This window comes from Heloderma suspectum, chromosome 4 (genome assembly GCF_057233095.1).
Source record: "Heloderma suspectum isolate Gila_16-S chromosome 4, 16-S_ref, whole genome shotgun sequence".
NCBI classification, from domain to species: Eukaryota; Metazoa; Chordata; class Lepidosauria; order Squamata; family Helodermatidae; genus Heloderma; species Heloderma suspectum.
Window position 1 is genome coordinate 5,601,982 of NC_139461.1, and position 18,382 is coordinate 5,620,363.

Genomic DNA, 18,382 nt, shown 5'->3' on the forward strand with positions numbered 1-18,382 from the left:
TGCGCCCTGCCTGGCCCTGTGGCTCAGAAGACCAAGGTACTGGGTGGGGAGGACGAGGGATAGCATCTGTAGTGCAGCCTCTCCCAACCTGAAGCCCTCCAGATGTTTTGGACTACAACTGCCATCAGGCCCAACCAACATGCCCAATGATCAGGAATGCTGGGAGTTGTGCTCCGAACCACAAGGTTGGGGAAGGCTGCTGTGGTGCATATTAGAACAATGCCCCCTTCATACTTTGGCCTTGGCTTGTGGGACTCTTGCCAAAGGGTTTGGCCATCACTAGTCTCAAAAGATTAATCTATGAGCAAAAATGGAATACAGTGTGTTTGACATAGAGAGAATCTCAAACACTGTCAGCGGAGGGAGGGGGAGATGGTGGTGCAAATGCTTGCTAGGAGAGGGATCCTGGATGAGTGGCTTTGCATGTGGAAGGTCTCAGGTTCATTCCTGGGCATCTCCAGGTACACCCCATACTGCTGCTGGCTAGTCTGTGTAGACCAGCCAATGCTAGCTGGGGGATTATGGGAATTGTAGTCCAACACATCTGGAGGACACCAGGCTGGAGTGGGCAATACTGAGCTAAGTGGGCCAGTGGGCCAACTGGATCAAAAGCAGCTTCTTCCACAGCTAGGAGAGGTGAAAGTTCTTCTCTGCCCCGAAGGCCTATTCAAGTATAATTTGGCTGAGCCATGGAGTAGAGTCCATTTCTCTCCCACCCCCCTGCTTGCTCTTATGCCCCCATCCCCAGAATATGGGCAGCTGTGGGGGTGTGGATGAGAGGGTCTCATTTTGGGGAAACTGAAGGGAAGCTAAGGTAGCAGTGCAAAGACAAGAGGGAACCCTGGCTCCAAAATCATCGCTGTCAGCATTCTTGGAGCCAACGTGCAGGTCATGACTGGCCATCTGAAAACGGGCTGGGTTTGGCATGAGGCAAAGCAATCAGGGGATGAGTTCACCAGCTGCAGGCTCTTGCACTTGGTGCCCTTTGCTGCATCCACTTTCGAGCTATAGCTTTGCAGTACCATAGTGAACACTCATTGGCGTGTGAGGTGTGCCCCTAGTGAAAGCAAGCAATCCACACCACAATGGCTTTGCCACTTGGCAAGATCCAACTCAAGCCCCCCACCCCTCCAGAGGCCCATTGGATGGCGTGAGTTGGCTCTCTTTGAGTTCAGGCACAGCTGGCTAGCAAAAGCAGGTACGGAACCAAACTGCTGCCGCTGCTCTTCTCGTGGCTCCTCCCGCTTCCCCCACCCCCTAGTTACCGTGGATCACTGCTGTGGCCGCCAACTTTGCTTGACACAATCATGCCGGCAGCTGCTGTGCTGCATGGATTAGGAAGGGACTCCCAGTTCAGCAGTGTCATTTGAAGCAATTGTGCATGCCCACACAAGTGTTGTTCAGTCGTTCAGTTGTGTCCGACTCTTCGTGACCCCATGGGCCATAGCACGCCAGGCCTTCCTGTCCTGCGCTCTCTCCCGGAGCGTGCTCAAGTCCATATTCATTGCATTGGTGATGCTATCTAGCCATCTCATCCTCTGCCGTCCCCTTCTCCTTTTGCCTTCAGTCTTTCCCAGCATCAGGGTCTTTTCCAGGGAGTTTTCTCTTCGCATTAGGTGGCCAAAATATTTGAGCTTTAGCTTGAGTATCTGTCCTTCCAATGAGCAGTCAGGGTTGATTTCCTTTAGGATGGACTGATTGGACCTCCTTGGCTTCCTTCCTGGAGGGCTAGGTGGAGGATGTTTCGAAAAAGAGAGGAAGGGCAGAGGCTTGTGCACAGGGCAGCCAGTCATATTTAACCCTGAAATGGATGGGGTAAGAACAGCACACAGCTGTTGAATCTCAATTTGGCCAGGCTGGCAAAACTAGTTGGGCCAGCAGTCAGTGGCTAATCAGAGCGCTTGTGGGCAAAGCCATTGAGAAGCAGCATGCTAGACTCCTGACCAACTGAGGCTACAATTACAGAGTCCTATTTCCTCCAAAATAAATACATTAAAAAAAATAAACTGCATGGATGGGGGGTAAAAATCATTTCCCTCTTGTATGTGGGAAGGAGAATACAATGGGCTTTAACCATTTAAATTATTTTTAAAATGCATGTCTAGGCAGAAGAAAATAATTAACACAAACTAAAATAGATCTATTTCCACCTCTCTGGTCTCCCTTGTGCCACCTTACTGATCTTGGTAAGAGACAGTAACCACATAGTCACATCTGTGCTCTGAACAGCATCTAGCATGGTAGAGACGGGGATATAAACAGATGTAAAAGGAACAGGAAGGATCACCCCTTTGAACATAGGGAACCTCTGAGAATGTATTCTGATACATTCTGGGTCCTGGCACTGGGCCCAGTGCCCTTCAACATTTTTATTATGACTTGGAGGAGGAGGTGCAGGGAATGCTGATCAAATCTGCAGATGACACAAAATTGGGCGGGATAGCGAATACTTTGGAAGACAGAAACAAAATTCAAAGTGATCTGGATAGACTGGAGCGCTGGGCAGAAAACAACAGAATGACATTTAATAGGGCCAAGTTCTGCACCTAGGAAAAAGAAACCAAATGCACAGTTACAAGATGGGGGAGACGTGGCTCAACAAAACTACAAGTGAGAAGGATCTTGGAATTGTTGTCGATCACAAGCTGAATATGAGCCAACAATGGGATGTGGCTGCAAAAAAGGCCAATGTTCTTTTGGGCTGCATTAATAGAAGCATAGCTTCCAAATCCCAGGAAGGACTAGTTCCCCTCTACTCAGCATTGGTTAGGCCTCATCTGGAGTCCTGTGTCCAGTTCTGGGAACCACACTTTAAGAAGGATGCAGACAAACTGGAGAGGGTTCAGAGGAGGGAACAAAGATGATCAGGGGACTGGAACCAAAGCCCTATGAAGAGAGACTGAAAGAACTGGGCATGTTTAGCCTTGAGAAGAGAAGACTGGGGGGAGATAGGATAGCACTCTTCAAGCACTTGAAAGGTTGTCACAGAGAGGAAGGCCAGGATCTCTTCTCCATCATCCTAGAATGCAGGACATGGAATAATGGGCTCAAGTGACAGGAAGCCAGATTCCGGCTGAACATCAGGAGAAACGTCCTGACTGTTAGAGCAATACGGCAATGGAACCCATTCCCTAGGGAGGGGGTGGGCTCTCCCACGCTGGAGGCATTGACGACGAGGCTGGACAGCCACCTGCCAGGGATGCTCTGACTTGGATTCCTGCACTGAGCAAGGGGTTGGACTCGATGATCTTGTAGGCCCCTTCCAACCCTACTGTTCTATGATTCTATGAACTTGAAACCAACTCTTTGAATGTTGCGCAAACCAGCTGTAATACTGAGGAGGCAACAAGGCCAGTGATGGAACTAGAGAAATACAGTAAGCTAAGCCATTTACTATGAGTAACTGCTTGGATGCAGCATTTTGTGCACACCCTCCGGACTCCAGCAGGCAAATGTAGAGGTCCACTGATGACATTTCTGATGCTGAAAAATATTGGATAGGGAGAACACAACTAGAAGGCTGCCCATCAGAAGTGAAACAGCTGAGGTCTGGGATTCATATCAAGACAGACCCAAAATTAGCCGAGTTGATTGTCTTCCTGGACAACCATGGGCTCATGTGCATAGGGGGAAGACTACAAAAAGCTAAGTTCAATCTGAACCAGCAATGTTCTTGGATAGTATCTCCAATGCACAAATTCACCAAACAACAGATACTATCTCAACATGAAAGATTAATGCAGGCTGGGCTATGTGATACCATAGCACAGCTAAGAAAGAGGTTCTGAATTATAAGAGGGGGCCAGTTGGTAAAAACAGTAATACAGAGATGTGTACTATGCAAACTGCATCTAGTACAACCAGGAAGAGAAGTAGTTGCTCCTTTACCCAAAGACTGACTCCTAGAAGCTCCTCCTTTTGAAGTAACTGGTGTAGGCTTTGCTAGACCTCTATATAGACCTCTATATACAAGAGCAAAAAAATTATCCAAGAAAGCATATATTGTTTTCTTTACATGTACTGTTACTTGCCATTTCAAATCGAAGCACAGAAAGTTTTCTGTGAGCACTAAGATTTGTAGCTAAACATGAGAACCAGTGTGGTGTAGTGGAGAGAGTGACGGACTGGGAGCCGGGAGATCCGGGTTCTAGTCCCCACTTGGCCATGGAAACTCACTGGGTGACTTTGGGCCAGTCACAGACTCTCAGCCCAACCTACCTCACAGGGTTGTTGTTGTGAGGATAAAACAGAGAGGAGGGGGATAATGTAAGCTGCCTTGGGTTCCTTGCAGGAGGAAAAAAGGCAGGATATAAATGCAATAAACAAATAAATAAACTGTGTAAGGTTGTGTATTCTAATAATGCCATAACCTTCAAATGAGCTGATCAATATTTGATGGAAATTTGGTGACAAAGAGATAAACAAAAACTTCAAGAATTCTTTGGAGAAAGAGGGTTTACTTGGAAATTCATTGTTGAGGGAATAGCATGTTGGAATGTTGGGAAAGACTCATTTGTCAAGACTTACTTAAAACGACAGTAGGAAGAGCTGCTTTATCATATGAAGAACTTGAAACAACCTTAACTGAAATAGAAGCCATACTGAACTCAAGACCAATAATCTTTGTTTATAATGAGACAGAAGAACCATTACCGCTGACCCTAGCTCATTTTCCTGTTGGGCCGAGATTAGCAATCCTCACTTCTCAGGAAATTAGAATGTCACTGGAGACAAACTTTCCAAGAGGTGGAAATATCGAGAAAAGTTGATGAATTCATTTTGGAACAGATGGAGAAGGAATACGTTATGGAATTAAAATCTGCATATTACAGCAATTCCCCAAAGGGGAGCACTGAGCTCAAGGATAAAATGCCTAAACAAATGTAAGCCTGCCATCCTGAACAATTATTAGAAGACCTGTCCAGTTGTTGTGTCCTCCGGAAATGTAAGAAGGAGATGAATTTGAAGTGAAGTTCGTCGGCCAGAGGACGCTGACTCGCTAAAGGGTTAATGTTTTTCTTAGGAAAGTGAAACTGAAAGTCGCGCGACCCTCTTTGTCAGTAGCAGTTAAGCCTTCACTCTCAAGTGAGCTGTATCAGGAGGAAATTACGCTCTTGTTTGCTTGATACAAAGTAAGAGACACTCTCCAGAAAACCTCATTTTCAAGGCAGCTGGCCTGCGCCATGCCCAGGGGCGGCCGTGCCCATCCCGAATGGCGCAGCCAGTCAAGCGGAGGAGATTCCTGTCTCGGGGGCCCTGCAGGGCAAAGGAGCTCTTTGAAGCTCGTCACATGTGGATTCGCCAGTCTGAGGAATCTCTTCCCTCCCGAGGAAGCCCGCTCGCCGGAGATCGCCTGGGCCGCGGCGGCGGCGCGCGGCGGGGGGGACGCGACGGGGCCGGGGCATAGTAAGGATGCCGGCGGGCGGGCGGAGGGCTGACCTGTCACCTCATTCCTCGCATATCGTACAAGCTGATATTGTAAAGGGGGTGGGGAAGACTAGCCTGTCCAAAGAGTCAATAACTGTGGCTGCCTTTGCGGGGAGGGGGTGTGGGATATAGATCACGATCAGGGTATTTATTCTTAAAATGCGCAATCCACATTTTTGCACTCAAGGCACTATATGGTTACCTTAAAATACATCAACCACATAATAAAATAGCATTATATATCATACAAACATAATAGTACAGTCGAGGGAAGCAAAAAACCTTCTCCAGATGCTACAGATACAAAAACCATGAATAGTGAGTGCATTTGTATTTTTGTAAGGATGTTTGGTTTTTTGTGTTGCCACAGCATCGACTGTGCTGGCAGCCTGGCCCCCGTTTTGCATCCAGCACAATGCAGGTGTGAGGGGGGCTGGGTTGTGTCCAGCTCCAGGGAAGAGGTGGAGCCAGTGCTGTGCCAAAATCTGCCCTCCAATTTCCTGAAAGTTTTCTTCCCCCATGAATGAGGTTTCTATTGTTCTGCCTCATTCTCAGGGTGTTTTATAATTTATTTGGTGGTGTTTTTGAGTTTACCTAATCATCAAGAGGCAGCTGAGGGTGGTGGTGTGTGTGTGTATGTTTAGTTACTATTATTTATTACATTTCTGTACCATCCCATAGCTGAAGCTCTCTGGGCAGTTTACAAAGATTAAAAGCCATTAAAAAAAGTATACAAAGTTTAAAAACCCATTTACATAAAAACACACAGACAGTACACACAGAGACCACATATATCTAAAAACAACTTTGAGCAATCAATCATTAAATAAATCCAGGACCTGATTAAAACTCATCATATGCTGCCAAATGCCTGAGAAAAGAGAAAGTTCTTAACCTGGTGCCGAAAAGATATGAATGTTGGTGGCAGGCAGGCTTTGTCGGGGACATGATTCCATAATGGGGGGGGCACCACCACGAAGGCCTTCTCACTTGTTCTCACTTGTTCAGAGGAGGCACCCAGAGAAGGGCCTTAGATGCTGACCATAGCGTCCAGGTAGAGTCGTGTTGGAAGAGGCGCTCCATCAGGTATTGCACTCCTGAGCTGTGTAAAGATTTATAGGTTAAACCCAAGACCTTGAATCAGGCTTGAAAACACACAGGCATGCCGTGCAAGTGGGCCAGAGTTGGTCTTATGTGTTCAGACCGTCTAGTCCCTGTTTTCAATCTGGCCACCACGTTTTGCATGAGCTGCAGCTTCTGAACCGCCTTCAAAGGCAGCCCCATGTAGAGCGCATTGCAGTAATCTAACTTGGAGGTTACCAGAGCAGAGACAACTGAACCCAGGTTATCGCTGTCCAGATAGAGGCATAGCTGAGCCACCAACCGAAGGTGGTAGAAGGCACTTCGTGCCACTCAGGCTACTCGAGCCTTAAGTGAAAAAGATGGCTCCAGGAGGATCTCCAGGCTACGAACCTACTTCTTCAGGGAGCGTGCAACCCCATCCAGAACAGGCTGAGCACCCTCCATCCGGTCAGAAGAACCACCCACTAACAGCAACTCAGTCTTATCTGGACTGAGTTTCAGTTTATTAGCTCCCATCCAGTCCATTGTCACAGCCAGGCACCGATTTAGCACATCCACAGCCTCACCTGAAGATGAAAAGAAGTAGAGCTGCATTTCTTTAGCATACAGATGACAATGCACTCCAAAATGCCAGATGACCGCACTCAGCTGTTTCATGTAGATATTGAACAGCATGGGGGACAAAACCAACCCCTATGGAACCCCATATTGGAGAATCCACAGGGCCAAGCAGTGTTTCCTAAGCACCACCTTCTGGAGCCGCCCCTCCAGGTAGGAGCGAAACTACTGCAGTGCAGTGCCTCTCATTGCCAACTCAGACAGAAGGATACCATGGTTGATGGTATCAAAAGCTGCCAAGAGATCAAGGAGAATCAACAAGGTCACATTCCGCATTTCTCTCCCAATATAGATTATCATACAGTGCAACCAAGGTTGTTTCCAGGCCAAAACCCAGCCTGAACCCTGACTGAAATGGATACAGATAATCAGTCTCATCCAGGAGTGTCTGTAGGTGGTTTGCAACCACCCATTCAAGGCCCTTTCTATTCTATTTCTTTCTATTTTTCTTTCTCTTACATGGCTCTGCATTGCTTTGCAACTTCCCAGGCTGCCTGCATGTCATTATTGCAAAAAGACGAGGTCTTCCCCTGGAGGTTAATTGACGTGGGGGAAGCCAAGGACGCTACAGGCTGCCATAGAGGTAATTGTCCAATGAAAGACAGGACACTTGTGCACACTCCTCCGCCACCTCCGAAGTAAGGTAAGTACAAGAAACCCAAACCTGACCTGAGAATTTCTCCAAAACTAAATTCACCATTGTATTTCATTCTGAAAGCAGTTTCTTTCCTATCAAATTGAATGAGAATGGTAAAAAATGTGTGAGAAATCTTCAGCACAAGACTAATTGCAAATGGAATTTCCATTATGCACATGCACAAACACACACACACTGTGGGGGAGTGGTCCATCTCCAGAATGGCCCCTCCCCTCCTCCCTGCAGGATCAGATTAGCAGCCAGATGTTAATTGCATGAGCCCAGACCCCCACCTCTGGCAAATCCTTCTGACTCTAGCTGGGTGAGCTGGTCATCAGCATGATAAAGGCATGAATGGACCCCCAGCTACTTCCTCCTTCTTTGGGCTAACCAAGTTCCAGCTGGAGCAAGAGCAGGAACGCTTTCTGGGCTGGGGCTCTCATGGCTAGCAGCAGCAGCAATGAGAGCCCATCAGCCTGGACTTTGGCCATGTCTGCACTGGAGGGCTTATGTCCTATGCCTGAGATGGGCAGTCCGGAGAAAAGGATCTTGGCCTCCGCTTTGCCCAGGGAGGACCCTGCCCTGGGCAAGGAAGCTCTGGAGGCAGAGGCGGCAGAGGCGGCAGCTGCAGAGGGGGATGTGGACAGGGAAGTTGAGGGCCTGGGGGAGGACCCGGGCAAAAGGGTGAAGAAGAAAAAGAAGAAATACCACCGCCACCCCAAACCACCCTACACCTACCTGGCTATGATTGCACTGGTGATCCAGGCTTCTCCAGACCGGAAACTCAAGTTGTCCCAGGTAGGAGGAAGAGAGCTACAGCAGCCATGGGAAGGGACCTTTTCTGTGGTATAGGGGGATGTGTATGTTGCGGTCCATGTTCCAATTGGAACTGGGTTAACTCATCCATCAAAGACAGCCCCCCCTCCCTGCTAATGCAATTCTGGGCGTCTCAAATATAGCCATACTATCCAAGTCATGAGAAGTAACAGGCCCACTTCATTTCCCACCGGTCATATCTCATCTGGAGTACTGTGTCCAGGTATGGGTGCTGAGCATGCAGGATGCATAGGCAAACTGGAATGAGTTCATGGAGGGCAAGTCCTATGTGGAAATGTTGATGGAACTAGGTGCATTGAAGCTGGAGAAGGCAGAAGGGGTAGGACGACATGAGAACGCTCTGAATATCTGAAGGGCTGCCCCATAGGAGGAGCGTGAAGAGTTATTCTCTGCTGCCCTAGAGGGCTAAAACTAATGAGCCAAAGTCAGGGGAGGGCAGATTTTGGTTGAATATTAGAGAAACATTTTGATGGTAAGAGCAGTTTGACAATGGAACGAATGATTTAAGAGGGTTGGTGGCTCTCCCTTGTGGAGGTCTTCAAGGAATGGCTGGGCAACCATCTGTTGGGGATGCTCTTCCTCTGGATTTCCTGTATGGAACAGGAGGCTGGACTAGGTAGCCTACAACAGGAATGGGCAGAAAGGAGATCAGCATCTGCAGGTAGATCTCTGGGTGACTTGCAGTAGATCAACAGGGGTTAACGACTCCCAGTGGTTTAACAATAGAAACCAATGAAAAGGGCTCCACTCCAAATTAGGCAGCTGTTGCTCTCATGTCCTGCTTGCCCACGTGTGAATGGAATAGACTAGATGGACCCTTGGTCTGATTCAGCAGGGCTGTTCTTACAATAAGCACATGGACTGGTGTTTGTCTTGTTTTTACATATTTTTGATACATACAGTTTGGATGTGGTTATTTGTTTTAAACCATTGTAAGAAGACATGGGAGAAAGATGGGCCCTTGGTCTGATTCGGCATGGCTCTTTTTGTTCTTATGAAATGAAGAATGTGGGGTGGGGAGAGGAACCAGGGGATTGATTGTTGGTCCTTGATAACAAACTCTTGCATTGAGCATATATCTAAGTGTATGTTGCCTTCTAAGCTGCTGTTATTCATTTGGGTCTGGCTGGTGGATCTTGAGGTTCTAGCAAATAAAAAATAAAAACAAAGTAGATCCTGTAAGTCTTACAACTGACCTATAAAGTCCCTCCAACTTCTAATTCTGTAACTCAGTTTTCCATGCTTTGCGGATGTTTTGAGATCCATCTGAGAAACGCTCCTCAGTAGTAAGGGTGGGGATTTATTTCAAGTTCCTGCATTATCTGGACATTGCATGCACATGCGCGTGCACACACACAGTTGCCCCCGCCCCAGCAGATTCTCTTGTCTTGTACCCAGCACTGCTTGTCTTTCTCAGGACACTCACAGCAAAGTGGTTTTCTGCATAGCAAGGGTGGGGGAGGGCTGTTCCTCTTCCAGATTTGGCATAGAGATTTATTCTTTTACCAGTCCAGGTTTGCTCAAAAATCATTAAACAGGAGTGCTCTCTGTTTCAGAAAGTCCTGGCTTGAGGTGTGCGGGGGAGAACACTGGAAAAATGAGTTCAGATACTAGGGCTCTGGAGCATCCCCTGTCTTTGGAAAGTTGTCTGTGAGCCCTCCAGCCAAGATCAGCTATGGACCTGCCATGTCCCAAGCATTCATTATCTTTGAAATAGGGATATTTAGGGTAGTGTCCAATGTTAGTCCTACACAGAGTAGACCCATTGAAATGAATGGGATTTAAGTTAGTCTTAAGTCCCATTCATTTCAATGGGTCTACTCTACATGGGACTAACATTGGATACTACCCTTAGGCCCAGAGATCCACCCCTTCTTCCAGCGGTGCTAATCAGCCTCAACAAGGTAACAAAGAGAGCACCCCATGCCCACCAGACACCCCTAAATTGAAGAAGGGAGTAACTTTGGCCCCATTTGGTAGTGCTCTTTCCCTTATTTTTCAGTTTCAGAAAAGAAAGCAACTCAGGAGGAACATAAAGCAATTATGTTTGGTATGTAGAAAGCAGAGGGAGATAAATATTTCTCCTTCTCCCATCACAGTAGAATTGGGGGTCATCCATTGAAAGTTATGGGCAGACAAAACTACTTCACCTATTACAAAATTAATTCATGGAATTGGCTGCTGACACTAGGAGGGTTGATGGCCACTGGTTTAGATGGTTTCTAAGGGGGGGTTGGACAAATTCAAGGAGGGGATCTATCAAGGGCTATTAGTCACAATGGGTACTTGTCTCTGAAAATCTGTTGCTGGGGAGCAATGGCAGGAGAAGACTATTCCCTTCATCCAGGTAGATGCAATTACAGAAAAGCTAGTTCACAGGAAAGAAGGGGGAACAAAGACCATTATTAGAGGGGCAAGGATTTAATGCAGGGGTGGGCAACGTGTGGCTTTCCAGACTTTTGGCCTACAATTCCCATCATCCCTCACAATTGGCTATGTTGACTAAGGCTGGTGGGAGTTGTAGGCCTGAGACGGAAGACCCATTTCTGCTCTGGCTGACGAGCTTGTATCTCTTCTCTGAGCAAGTGTGTCAATGACTCATCTGACCAAGGGGGAAAAAGCAGCTGTATGGACAGCGCCCGCTCCGCAACACATGTGTAGATCCCAGCTGAGTGTTCTGGGCTTCACGGATTGGTGGATATGGGCTGTGGACCTTGAAACACTTTTCAAGCCAAATAACACACCACAAACTATATATTTATTGTTAAACCGTATTAAGAGAATAAGGAATCATTGTAATGATAAAACAAGCAAAACACATTACTATATGTAATGCAATTAGAATTATTAGACGCATAATAGAAATAGTGGCAGCATATTTCTTAGTAAAATTAAAGTTCTGTTCTTCTTGGCAAACAAAGCAGTCATCATTAAGATCTTGTAGTTACCTATCTGGCAAGCATGGTTTGCAGGGCTTAGGTCATCATGCTGGTAGGCTTCTCGTTCTCCCAAACAGATCAGATTCTTGCCTGGTATTACCCCCGTGTTGATGAGCTCACCGGACGTTTCGGATCTGGTCACGCCACTACTCCTAGCCCCAACATGGCCGCCTCCCAGTGCAGCCAGGCTTGCCACTGACTTCAGAAGCGCCTTAATGAAGGTCTTCCTCCTAAGCCAAGCTGCGTCTCGCTTTGGTGGAGGTGGTTAACCAGCCCACTCGTGGCAACTCTCTTTGCCGCATTTCCAAGAACACTGTCCAGAATTCGCCGGTAGCTTATAGCATACATAGCTAAGCACACTATTACTAATCACTTACAGTTTGCATACGCAGACGATTAGGAATAGTACTCCTATGAAATAAAATGAATTCTTATCAACAAGGCACGTTACATTCATGTTTTGTGACAGGCCAAAAGGAGAACAAGTTGCCCATCCCTGACTCAAGGCATACTATATAGGGCCTTAATATACTGTAGCCTTTCCCAGCCCGGGGCCTAATGTAACATCAGCTGCCTAAAACAATGAGAGCCTGTCCCCGCAGGTTTCTGCCTCCCAACATGTCGTTCATCCAGAACCACATGTTCCAATGGGCAAGTTGGCAAAAGGGCCAGTCAAAAAGCAGAAAAATTGAGGGGTGTCAGGGGATTAAAAACAACAACTGCACGTTCTGTTCCTCAGTTGCTTGAACTTTAATTCTTGCTCAACTCTAAGCTTTGTTAGCAGATTTTGGTTTGTCTGGGGAGCCTTTTTGGCCTCAGCTTGGTTCTTGCCTCCTTTTTAAAGACGGGCCCCCTTTCTCTGTTTGAACATGTTCTTTCTTGGCTTTGAGAGTATTTGGGGCTGTCTTTCCCCAAGCCAGTTTTTCTGAGCCAGTGGACTGGCTCCTGAGCAGCTTGGTGCAGTTCTCACCCTGTTTTATTCTGCTCACTGGTGAGGCTCAGGCCTTTCATTTTAAAACATTTTCTTCACTCTCTACCTGGATTATTTTTTCCGATCTGGACTTTGCTGGGTTCTACACCTTGGATTCTAGGAGAGAGATCTCTTTCAACCTTCCTCTGTGGCCCTCAAATAAGGCCTGTTCTTCAGTTCTCTGCTTGGGATAGGAATTACGTTCCGTTTAATTCCCCTCCCCTTTCTTTTCTCTAAAGGTTTAGGTCTATACTACTATACAGTTAAAAACTTCAAATATTGCATTTAACTAGTTTGGACGGATACCAGTTTAAGTGCAGTTAAATAACAATTCACACTACTGCTAGTTTGGCCTCCTATAAGTTTTGTTATAGCTATTCCATGTGATACTCTAATACAGGCTTCCTAATATTGTTTCCTAATAGAACTTAAAAAGAGTGAAAGTGTAGTTTACTTTTCATAATACAATCTTAGCATGTAACCTGTGCGGTTCATGGGAACAAATGTATTTTCTCTGTAATCATTGTATGTTTCATTTTATATCTGTATGCGGTGTTCTTCTGCATTTACTTTTCTCTATAAACCATTCATATCTTAAGATTTCCTGTGTGCCATGTTTTCATTTGTTTAACAAGTTGAAAAAGTATTCACTGTTTTCCTGCTTAAGTTTTAAAAATATATTTTCAAACATATTACACTTTCAAATAGCCTTAAGTCAGCTGTGGTTACACTCTGTCGCCCACTGGAGCAAAGTCAGAAACTCATTTTCAGTGAAATACAAACAGGGTCACTGTGAACCCACATTGGGGTGTGAGGTATGCCCTTGTTCCTCACAAATACCCTTATGAAATGGGTGTGGGGAGGAACACACCGGGTTCACATAAAATGCTAACCCGTCATGGGTTGCATTCAGGAGCGAACCACAGTGTGTTAGTGTGTTGTGTGGGGGTGCTCCCCCCCACGATTAGCCACCCGCATTAGCCACCCTCTGCAGGAGGGGTAAGGGGCCCTCGGGTGGCTTACCATGTTGCCTGTCAGGCAATGCGTGGATAAATCCAGCTGCTCCATGGATAAATCCCAGTGACCATAGAGACGCTCACCTAGAGTGTCCCAAACTTCTGGCAATGCTCTAGCTGGCATGGGTGATCTCTATGGTCGCCATTGCATCAGAACAGCTGGAGTGGCCAGCACAACTTGATTCCTGTGGCAGCAGCCATTGGATGACGGGGGAACCACACAGCAGGATGGGTAAGGGAACCACCCTACTTTGTGTGGTTCAGCAGTTGTGTGTTGGGTGCATGCATCGTAGTTGCCTTACCCCTCCCTGCTGCATGCTTCTGCTACCCACCATCTGTGAACATGCCCACAGACGTAGCTTAAACCTTTTTAACCACCCTTGAGTATTTACAGGATGACTAGAGGGTGTTAAAAAGGAGAGGGTCTATAGCTCAGTGGTGTAGCACCTGCTGTGCATGCAGAAGATTCAGTTCCTAGCATCTCCAGATGGAGTTGGAAAACTTCGTGACTGACACTCTGGAGAGCCTCTGCCGGTCATGCTTTATGTGTCCCCTTTTGCAAGGGTTGCTGCTAGGTTCCAAAGCCTGCTTTTCTGTGTTGTGGCTCTGAAGGTATCATCATTATCATCTAACAACAACAACAACAACAAGGTCTTATTTTGTATGGCTGTGTGGATTCCTCCCCCCCCCCCCCGCTGTTTTGCAGTCATGACCTTAAAGTCATTTGATTGTGCAATGAGAGTTGTTCCTGGAACAGGAGAATGGAGGTTGAAGGGAGTGCTTCTGTGTGGTGGTATGAATCCGCCACCCCACCCTGCCCGCTTTGCACTCATAATCTTAAAGTTAATGGGCCAGTTTCCCCTTTCTGTGGCATGGGTCGCTGGCTATTGGGAAGTCAAAGGACTGCTCTGCCTCTGCTGACCACTTGAGAAGTGGCACACCTCACAGCCCAATGTGCAAATTCTCTCTGTGAAAGAACCCTCACAACTGTTGGGGGGGGGAGGTGTCATGAGGGCCAGAGAGAATGAGTAGAACTCGAGAGTCTGCATGATAAGGGCTATCTATGCAAACAGCTGCAGAGCTTTATCTCTCAAGCCATCTGCTAGCTGGCCTGCCCCATTCCTCCTACTGTATCTAATGTAAATATCTCTCCCCCAGGTCAGAGGTCAGTCAAGCCAGTTGGGGGATTAGAACCAGCAGGGTGCAAATTGCTTTGGTGAAGGGGAGAGAAATGTTACACCAGCACAGGAGGAGTGGTGGAATAATACAGCTTCACACAAAACTGCCCCCCCACACACACACACACTTCAAGGAACTCAGGGAGCAATCTGGAGTTTTGTCCAAGGGAGCCAAGAGGGCATCAAAGCCAGCCAGCAGAATCAGTTTGCTGCCTGACTTGGGCACAAATGACTGGGATCTTCTCCTGCATGAAGCCCATTAAAATATGGAATTCACTTCCACAAGATGTAGTAGTGATGGCCACCAATTTGGATGGCTTCAAAAGGGGACTGGACAAATTCATGGTGAGTAAGGCCATCAGTGGCTACTAGTCTTGATGGCTCCATGCTACCTCCAGTATCAGAGGCAGCATGCCTGTATACACCAGTTGCTGGGAAGCATGGGCCAGAAGGTGCTCTTGCATTTGTGTCCTGCTTGTGGGTTTCCCATGGGCAGCTAGCTGGTTGGCCACTGTGTAAACAGAATGCTGGACTAGATGGAGCCTTGGTTGGTCTGATCCAGCATGGCCCTTCATATGTTCTTAAAGTGAATAGATCGCAGGCTGAGTCAGTCTACAATCCTATGCCCACTTACCTTGGAGTAAGTCCCATTTAACTGATTGGGACTGACGTCTAAGTAAACATTATGCTGTGAGAGTGAAATGTGCAAGCATTATACTGTGCAGCTATTTACGGCAGGAAAATGTCCTGCGTTGCCCCTGGAGAGAGAGAGAGAGAATTTTGGACATGGATGTGCAAGGGGGGGGGGGGGCTCAGCATCCCAGCTAGTCCTGTTCCGCAAGGGTGTTGTACACACATCTGTTCAGTTGCAGGCTGAGCTTGCCAGCTCTATTCCTAAGAGAGGTTCCTGGGCTGTGCCTCAGTGAGAACATCAGCAGCTTCCAATTTTCTTCTTGCAGAACTACTACCCCTCCAAGTTCAAGGCAAAGGAGCTGGAGCATTGCCATGAGGGCACAGGCAGTGTGGAAAAGCAAAAGTGTTGAATAACCAATACAATATGACAAGGAGTCTTGTGACACCTTAAAGGAGAGCTTCTTTCTTTCCTGGCATAACCTCTTGTTGACACTGTCCGCTTCATCAGATGCATGAAGGGTTAACCTCTAATGGGCAGTTCTATATACAAATTCGGTGGGGGGAAGAGATGTAAGCTGCTGTCAGAAGTGAAATGCAAAAAGAGCAGACAGTAACGCTGTAGCAATTCCAGCCAGCCATTAGCAACAAGCCCATCAAAACTCCTCCGGAAGGACATGAAGGCCTGAAGGTCGCAGTCTTTAGCATTTTGCCCTCGGGCTGAGATCTCACCTGTTTTGCAAGTAATATTCAAGCAAAAGGACAGGAAACACTGACCCAGATACCACCTTGGCTCTGCACAGCCAGAAGGCTTTCCAAGAGAGCTCAGCTTTGCCCACTGGGTTCCAGCGACTGATTGGATAACCCTAAAATTTTAAAACAATATCCAAGTGTTATTTGTTACTACTGAACACTTAGCCAGAACACTTATGTTTTTAGAAAACATGGGGCACACAGTTTAAACAATCAATAGGCTAACTAAATTAAACTTCCTCTTCATCTGACAAATCCATGGCTAGCTTTGAGAAGCAAAGGCCGGGGTCCCCTGCATTTTCCCCTTGAATTCCAAGAGCTCCTCTGAACATACACAAAACACCCTTCCCTCATCACTTATAGCTTGCCCCCACAAACTCTGCCCCTTTTGGTCAGGGGGTGGGACTTCCATACCTATACTTCCCCCCTCCCTTTCTTCTGGTGGGGCTGCAGTGCCTTTAAGAGCTGTGTGCTGTCAGCAATTCAACAGATGAAGCTTGCGTCATGACTGTTGTTACTTGCCAAGAAAAGAGGTGTCCACTGAATTCTGCCACTTTTAATGGCATAGATGTCCCATGGGGCAAAAAAGTGGCAGGGCAACAGCCCTCTTCCTGACAGACATGAACCTCAGATCCACGAAGGGCTGTGCTTTCATCTTGGGATGTGCTAAAATTAACTTTCTCCTTTCTGAGGTAATGACCAAGGTTTTGTTGTTGTCGTTTGTAACATTTCTGGGGAATTCCCTCACTGGTGTTGCCCCCTTTTTCTCCCTGAAAGAGACTCCAAACCTTTCAAAGTTGAAGAACAGGCAGACAGACAGTCAAAGGGGGGAATTCTTTTAGAACAAAAACAGTCCCGTAGCCAGCCTAAAACCTGGAGTGGGGGGCAGGGAGTGTGAAAAAATGGGGGGGGGGATCTGGTCTGCAGGCCTTTTTAAGACAAAAGCATAAACTGTTTTAATTTCATCCTTATTTTTGCAGCCATACTGCTAAAATTTTCACTAAGCAACGACAGAGAGCCCACCACCTCCCTAGGCAGTTGGTCAGAGCAGTCAGACAAGGGAACCATTAGGAAGTTTTTCCTAATGTTCAACTGAAATCTGCCTTCCTGTAACTTAAGCCCATTATTTTGTGTCATACAGTCTTGGATGATAGAGATGAGGTTGTGGCCCTCTTCTATGTGACAACCCTTTAGGTACTTGAAAAGTGCTATCATATCCCCAACTCTTCGTTGCCCTTATCTGAACTCATTCATTTATCTGAATCCCTCTTAACATTTGGGGTCTAGACCTGGACCTGGACTTTAGCTGGTCTAGACCTGGTAAATTCTCCCAATTGTTGTTGTTGTTCAGTCATTCAGTCGTGTCCGACTCTTCGTGACCCCATGGACCATAGCACGCCAGGCCTTCCTGTCCTGCGCACTCTCCCGGAGTGTGCTCGGGTTCATATTCATTGCATCGGTGATGCTATCTAGCCATCTCATCCTCTGCCGTCCCCTTCTCCTTTTGCCTTCAGTCTTTCCCAGCATCAGGGTCTTTTCCAGACAGTTTTCTCTTCGCATTAGGTGGCCAAAATATTTGAGCGTCAGCTTCAGTATCTGTCCTTCCAATGAGCAGTCAGGGCTGATTTCCTTTAGGATGGACTGATTGGACCTCCTTGCAGTCCAGGGGACTCGTAAGAGTCTTCTCCAGCACCACAGTTCGAAAGCATCAATTCTTCGGCGCTCAGCCTTCCTTATAGTCCAGCTCTCACAGCCATACATTACTACTGGGAAAACCATAGCTTTGATTAGACGGACCTTTGTCGGCAAGGTGATGTCTCTGCTTCTTACTCTGCTGTCTAGGTTTGCCATAGCTTTCCTCCCAAGGAGCAAGCGTCTTTTAATTTCATGGCTACAGTCACCGTCTGCGGTGATCTTGGAGCCCAAGAAAGTAAAATCTGTCACTGCTTCCATTTCTTCCCCTTCTATATGCCAGGAAGTGATGGGGCCAGATGCCATGATCTTCATTTTTGTAATGTTGAGTTTCAAACCAGCTTTTGCACTCTCCTCTTTCACCCTCAACAAGAGGCTCTTGAGATCCTCTTCACTTTCTGCCATTAGGGTGGTATCGTCTGCATATCGGAGGTTGTTGATAATTCTCCCAGCAATCTTAATTCCGACCTCTGATTCATCCAACCCGGCATTTCTCATGATGTACTCTGCATATAAGTTAAATAAGCAGGGTGACAATATGCATCCTTGTCGTACTCCTTGCCCAATTTTGAACCACTCGGTTGTTCCATGTCCGGTTCTTA

The 18,382-nt window shown here is 46.9% G+C and overlaps 1 protein-coding gene across 1 annotated transcript in view; it reads left to right on the forward strand.

Moving 5' to 3' along the window:
* Nucleotides 1-5,079: 5,079 nt before the first annotated feature.
* FOXH1 (forkhead box H1) overlaps nucleotides 5,080-18,382 on the forward strand; it is a 38,214-nt gene continuing 24,911 nt past the window's right edge. The window contains exon 1 of the mRNA XM_084848495.1: nucleotides 5,080-8,563. Within this exon, the coding sequence (XP_084704621.1) occupies nucleotides 8,207-8,563 (357 nt within the window). The 5' untranslated portion in view covers nucleotides 5,080-8,206. The remainder of the gene's footprint in view (nucleotides 8,564-18,382) is intronic.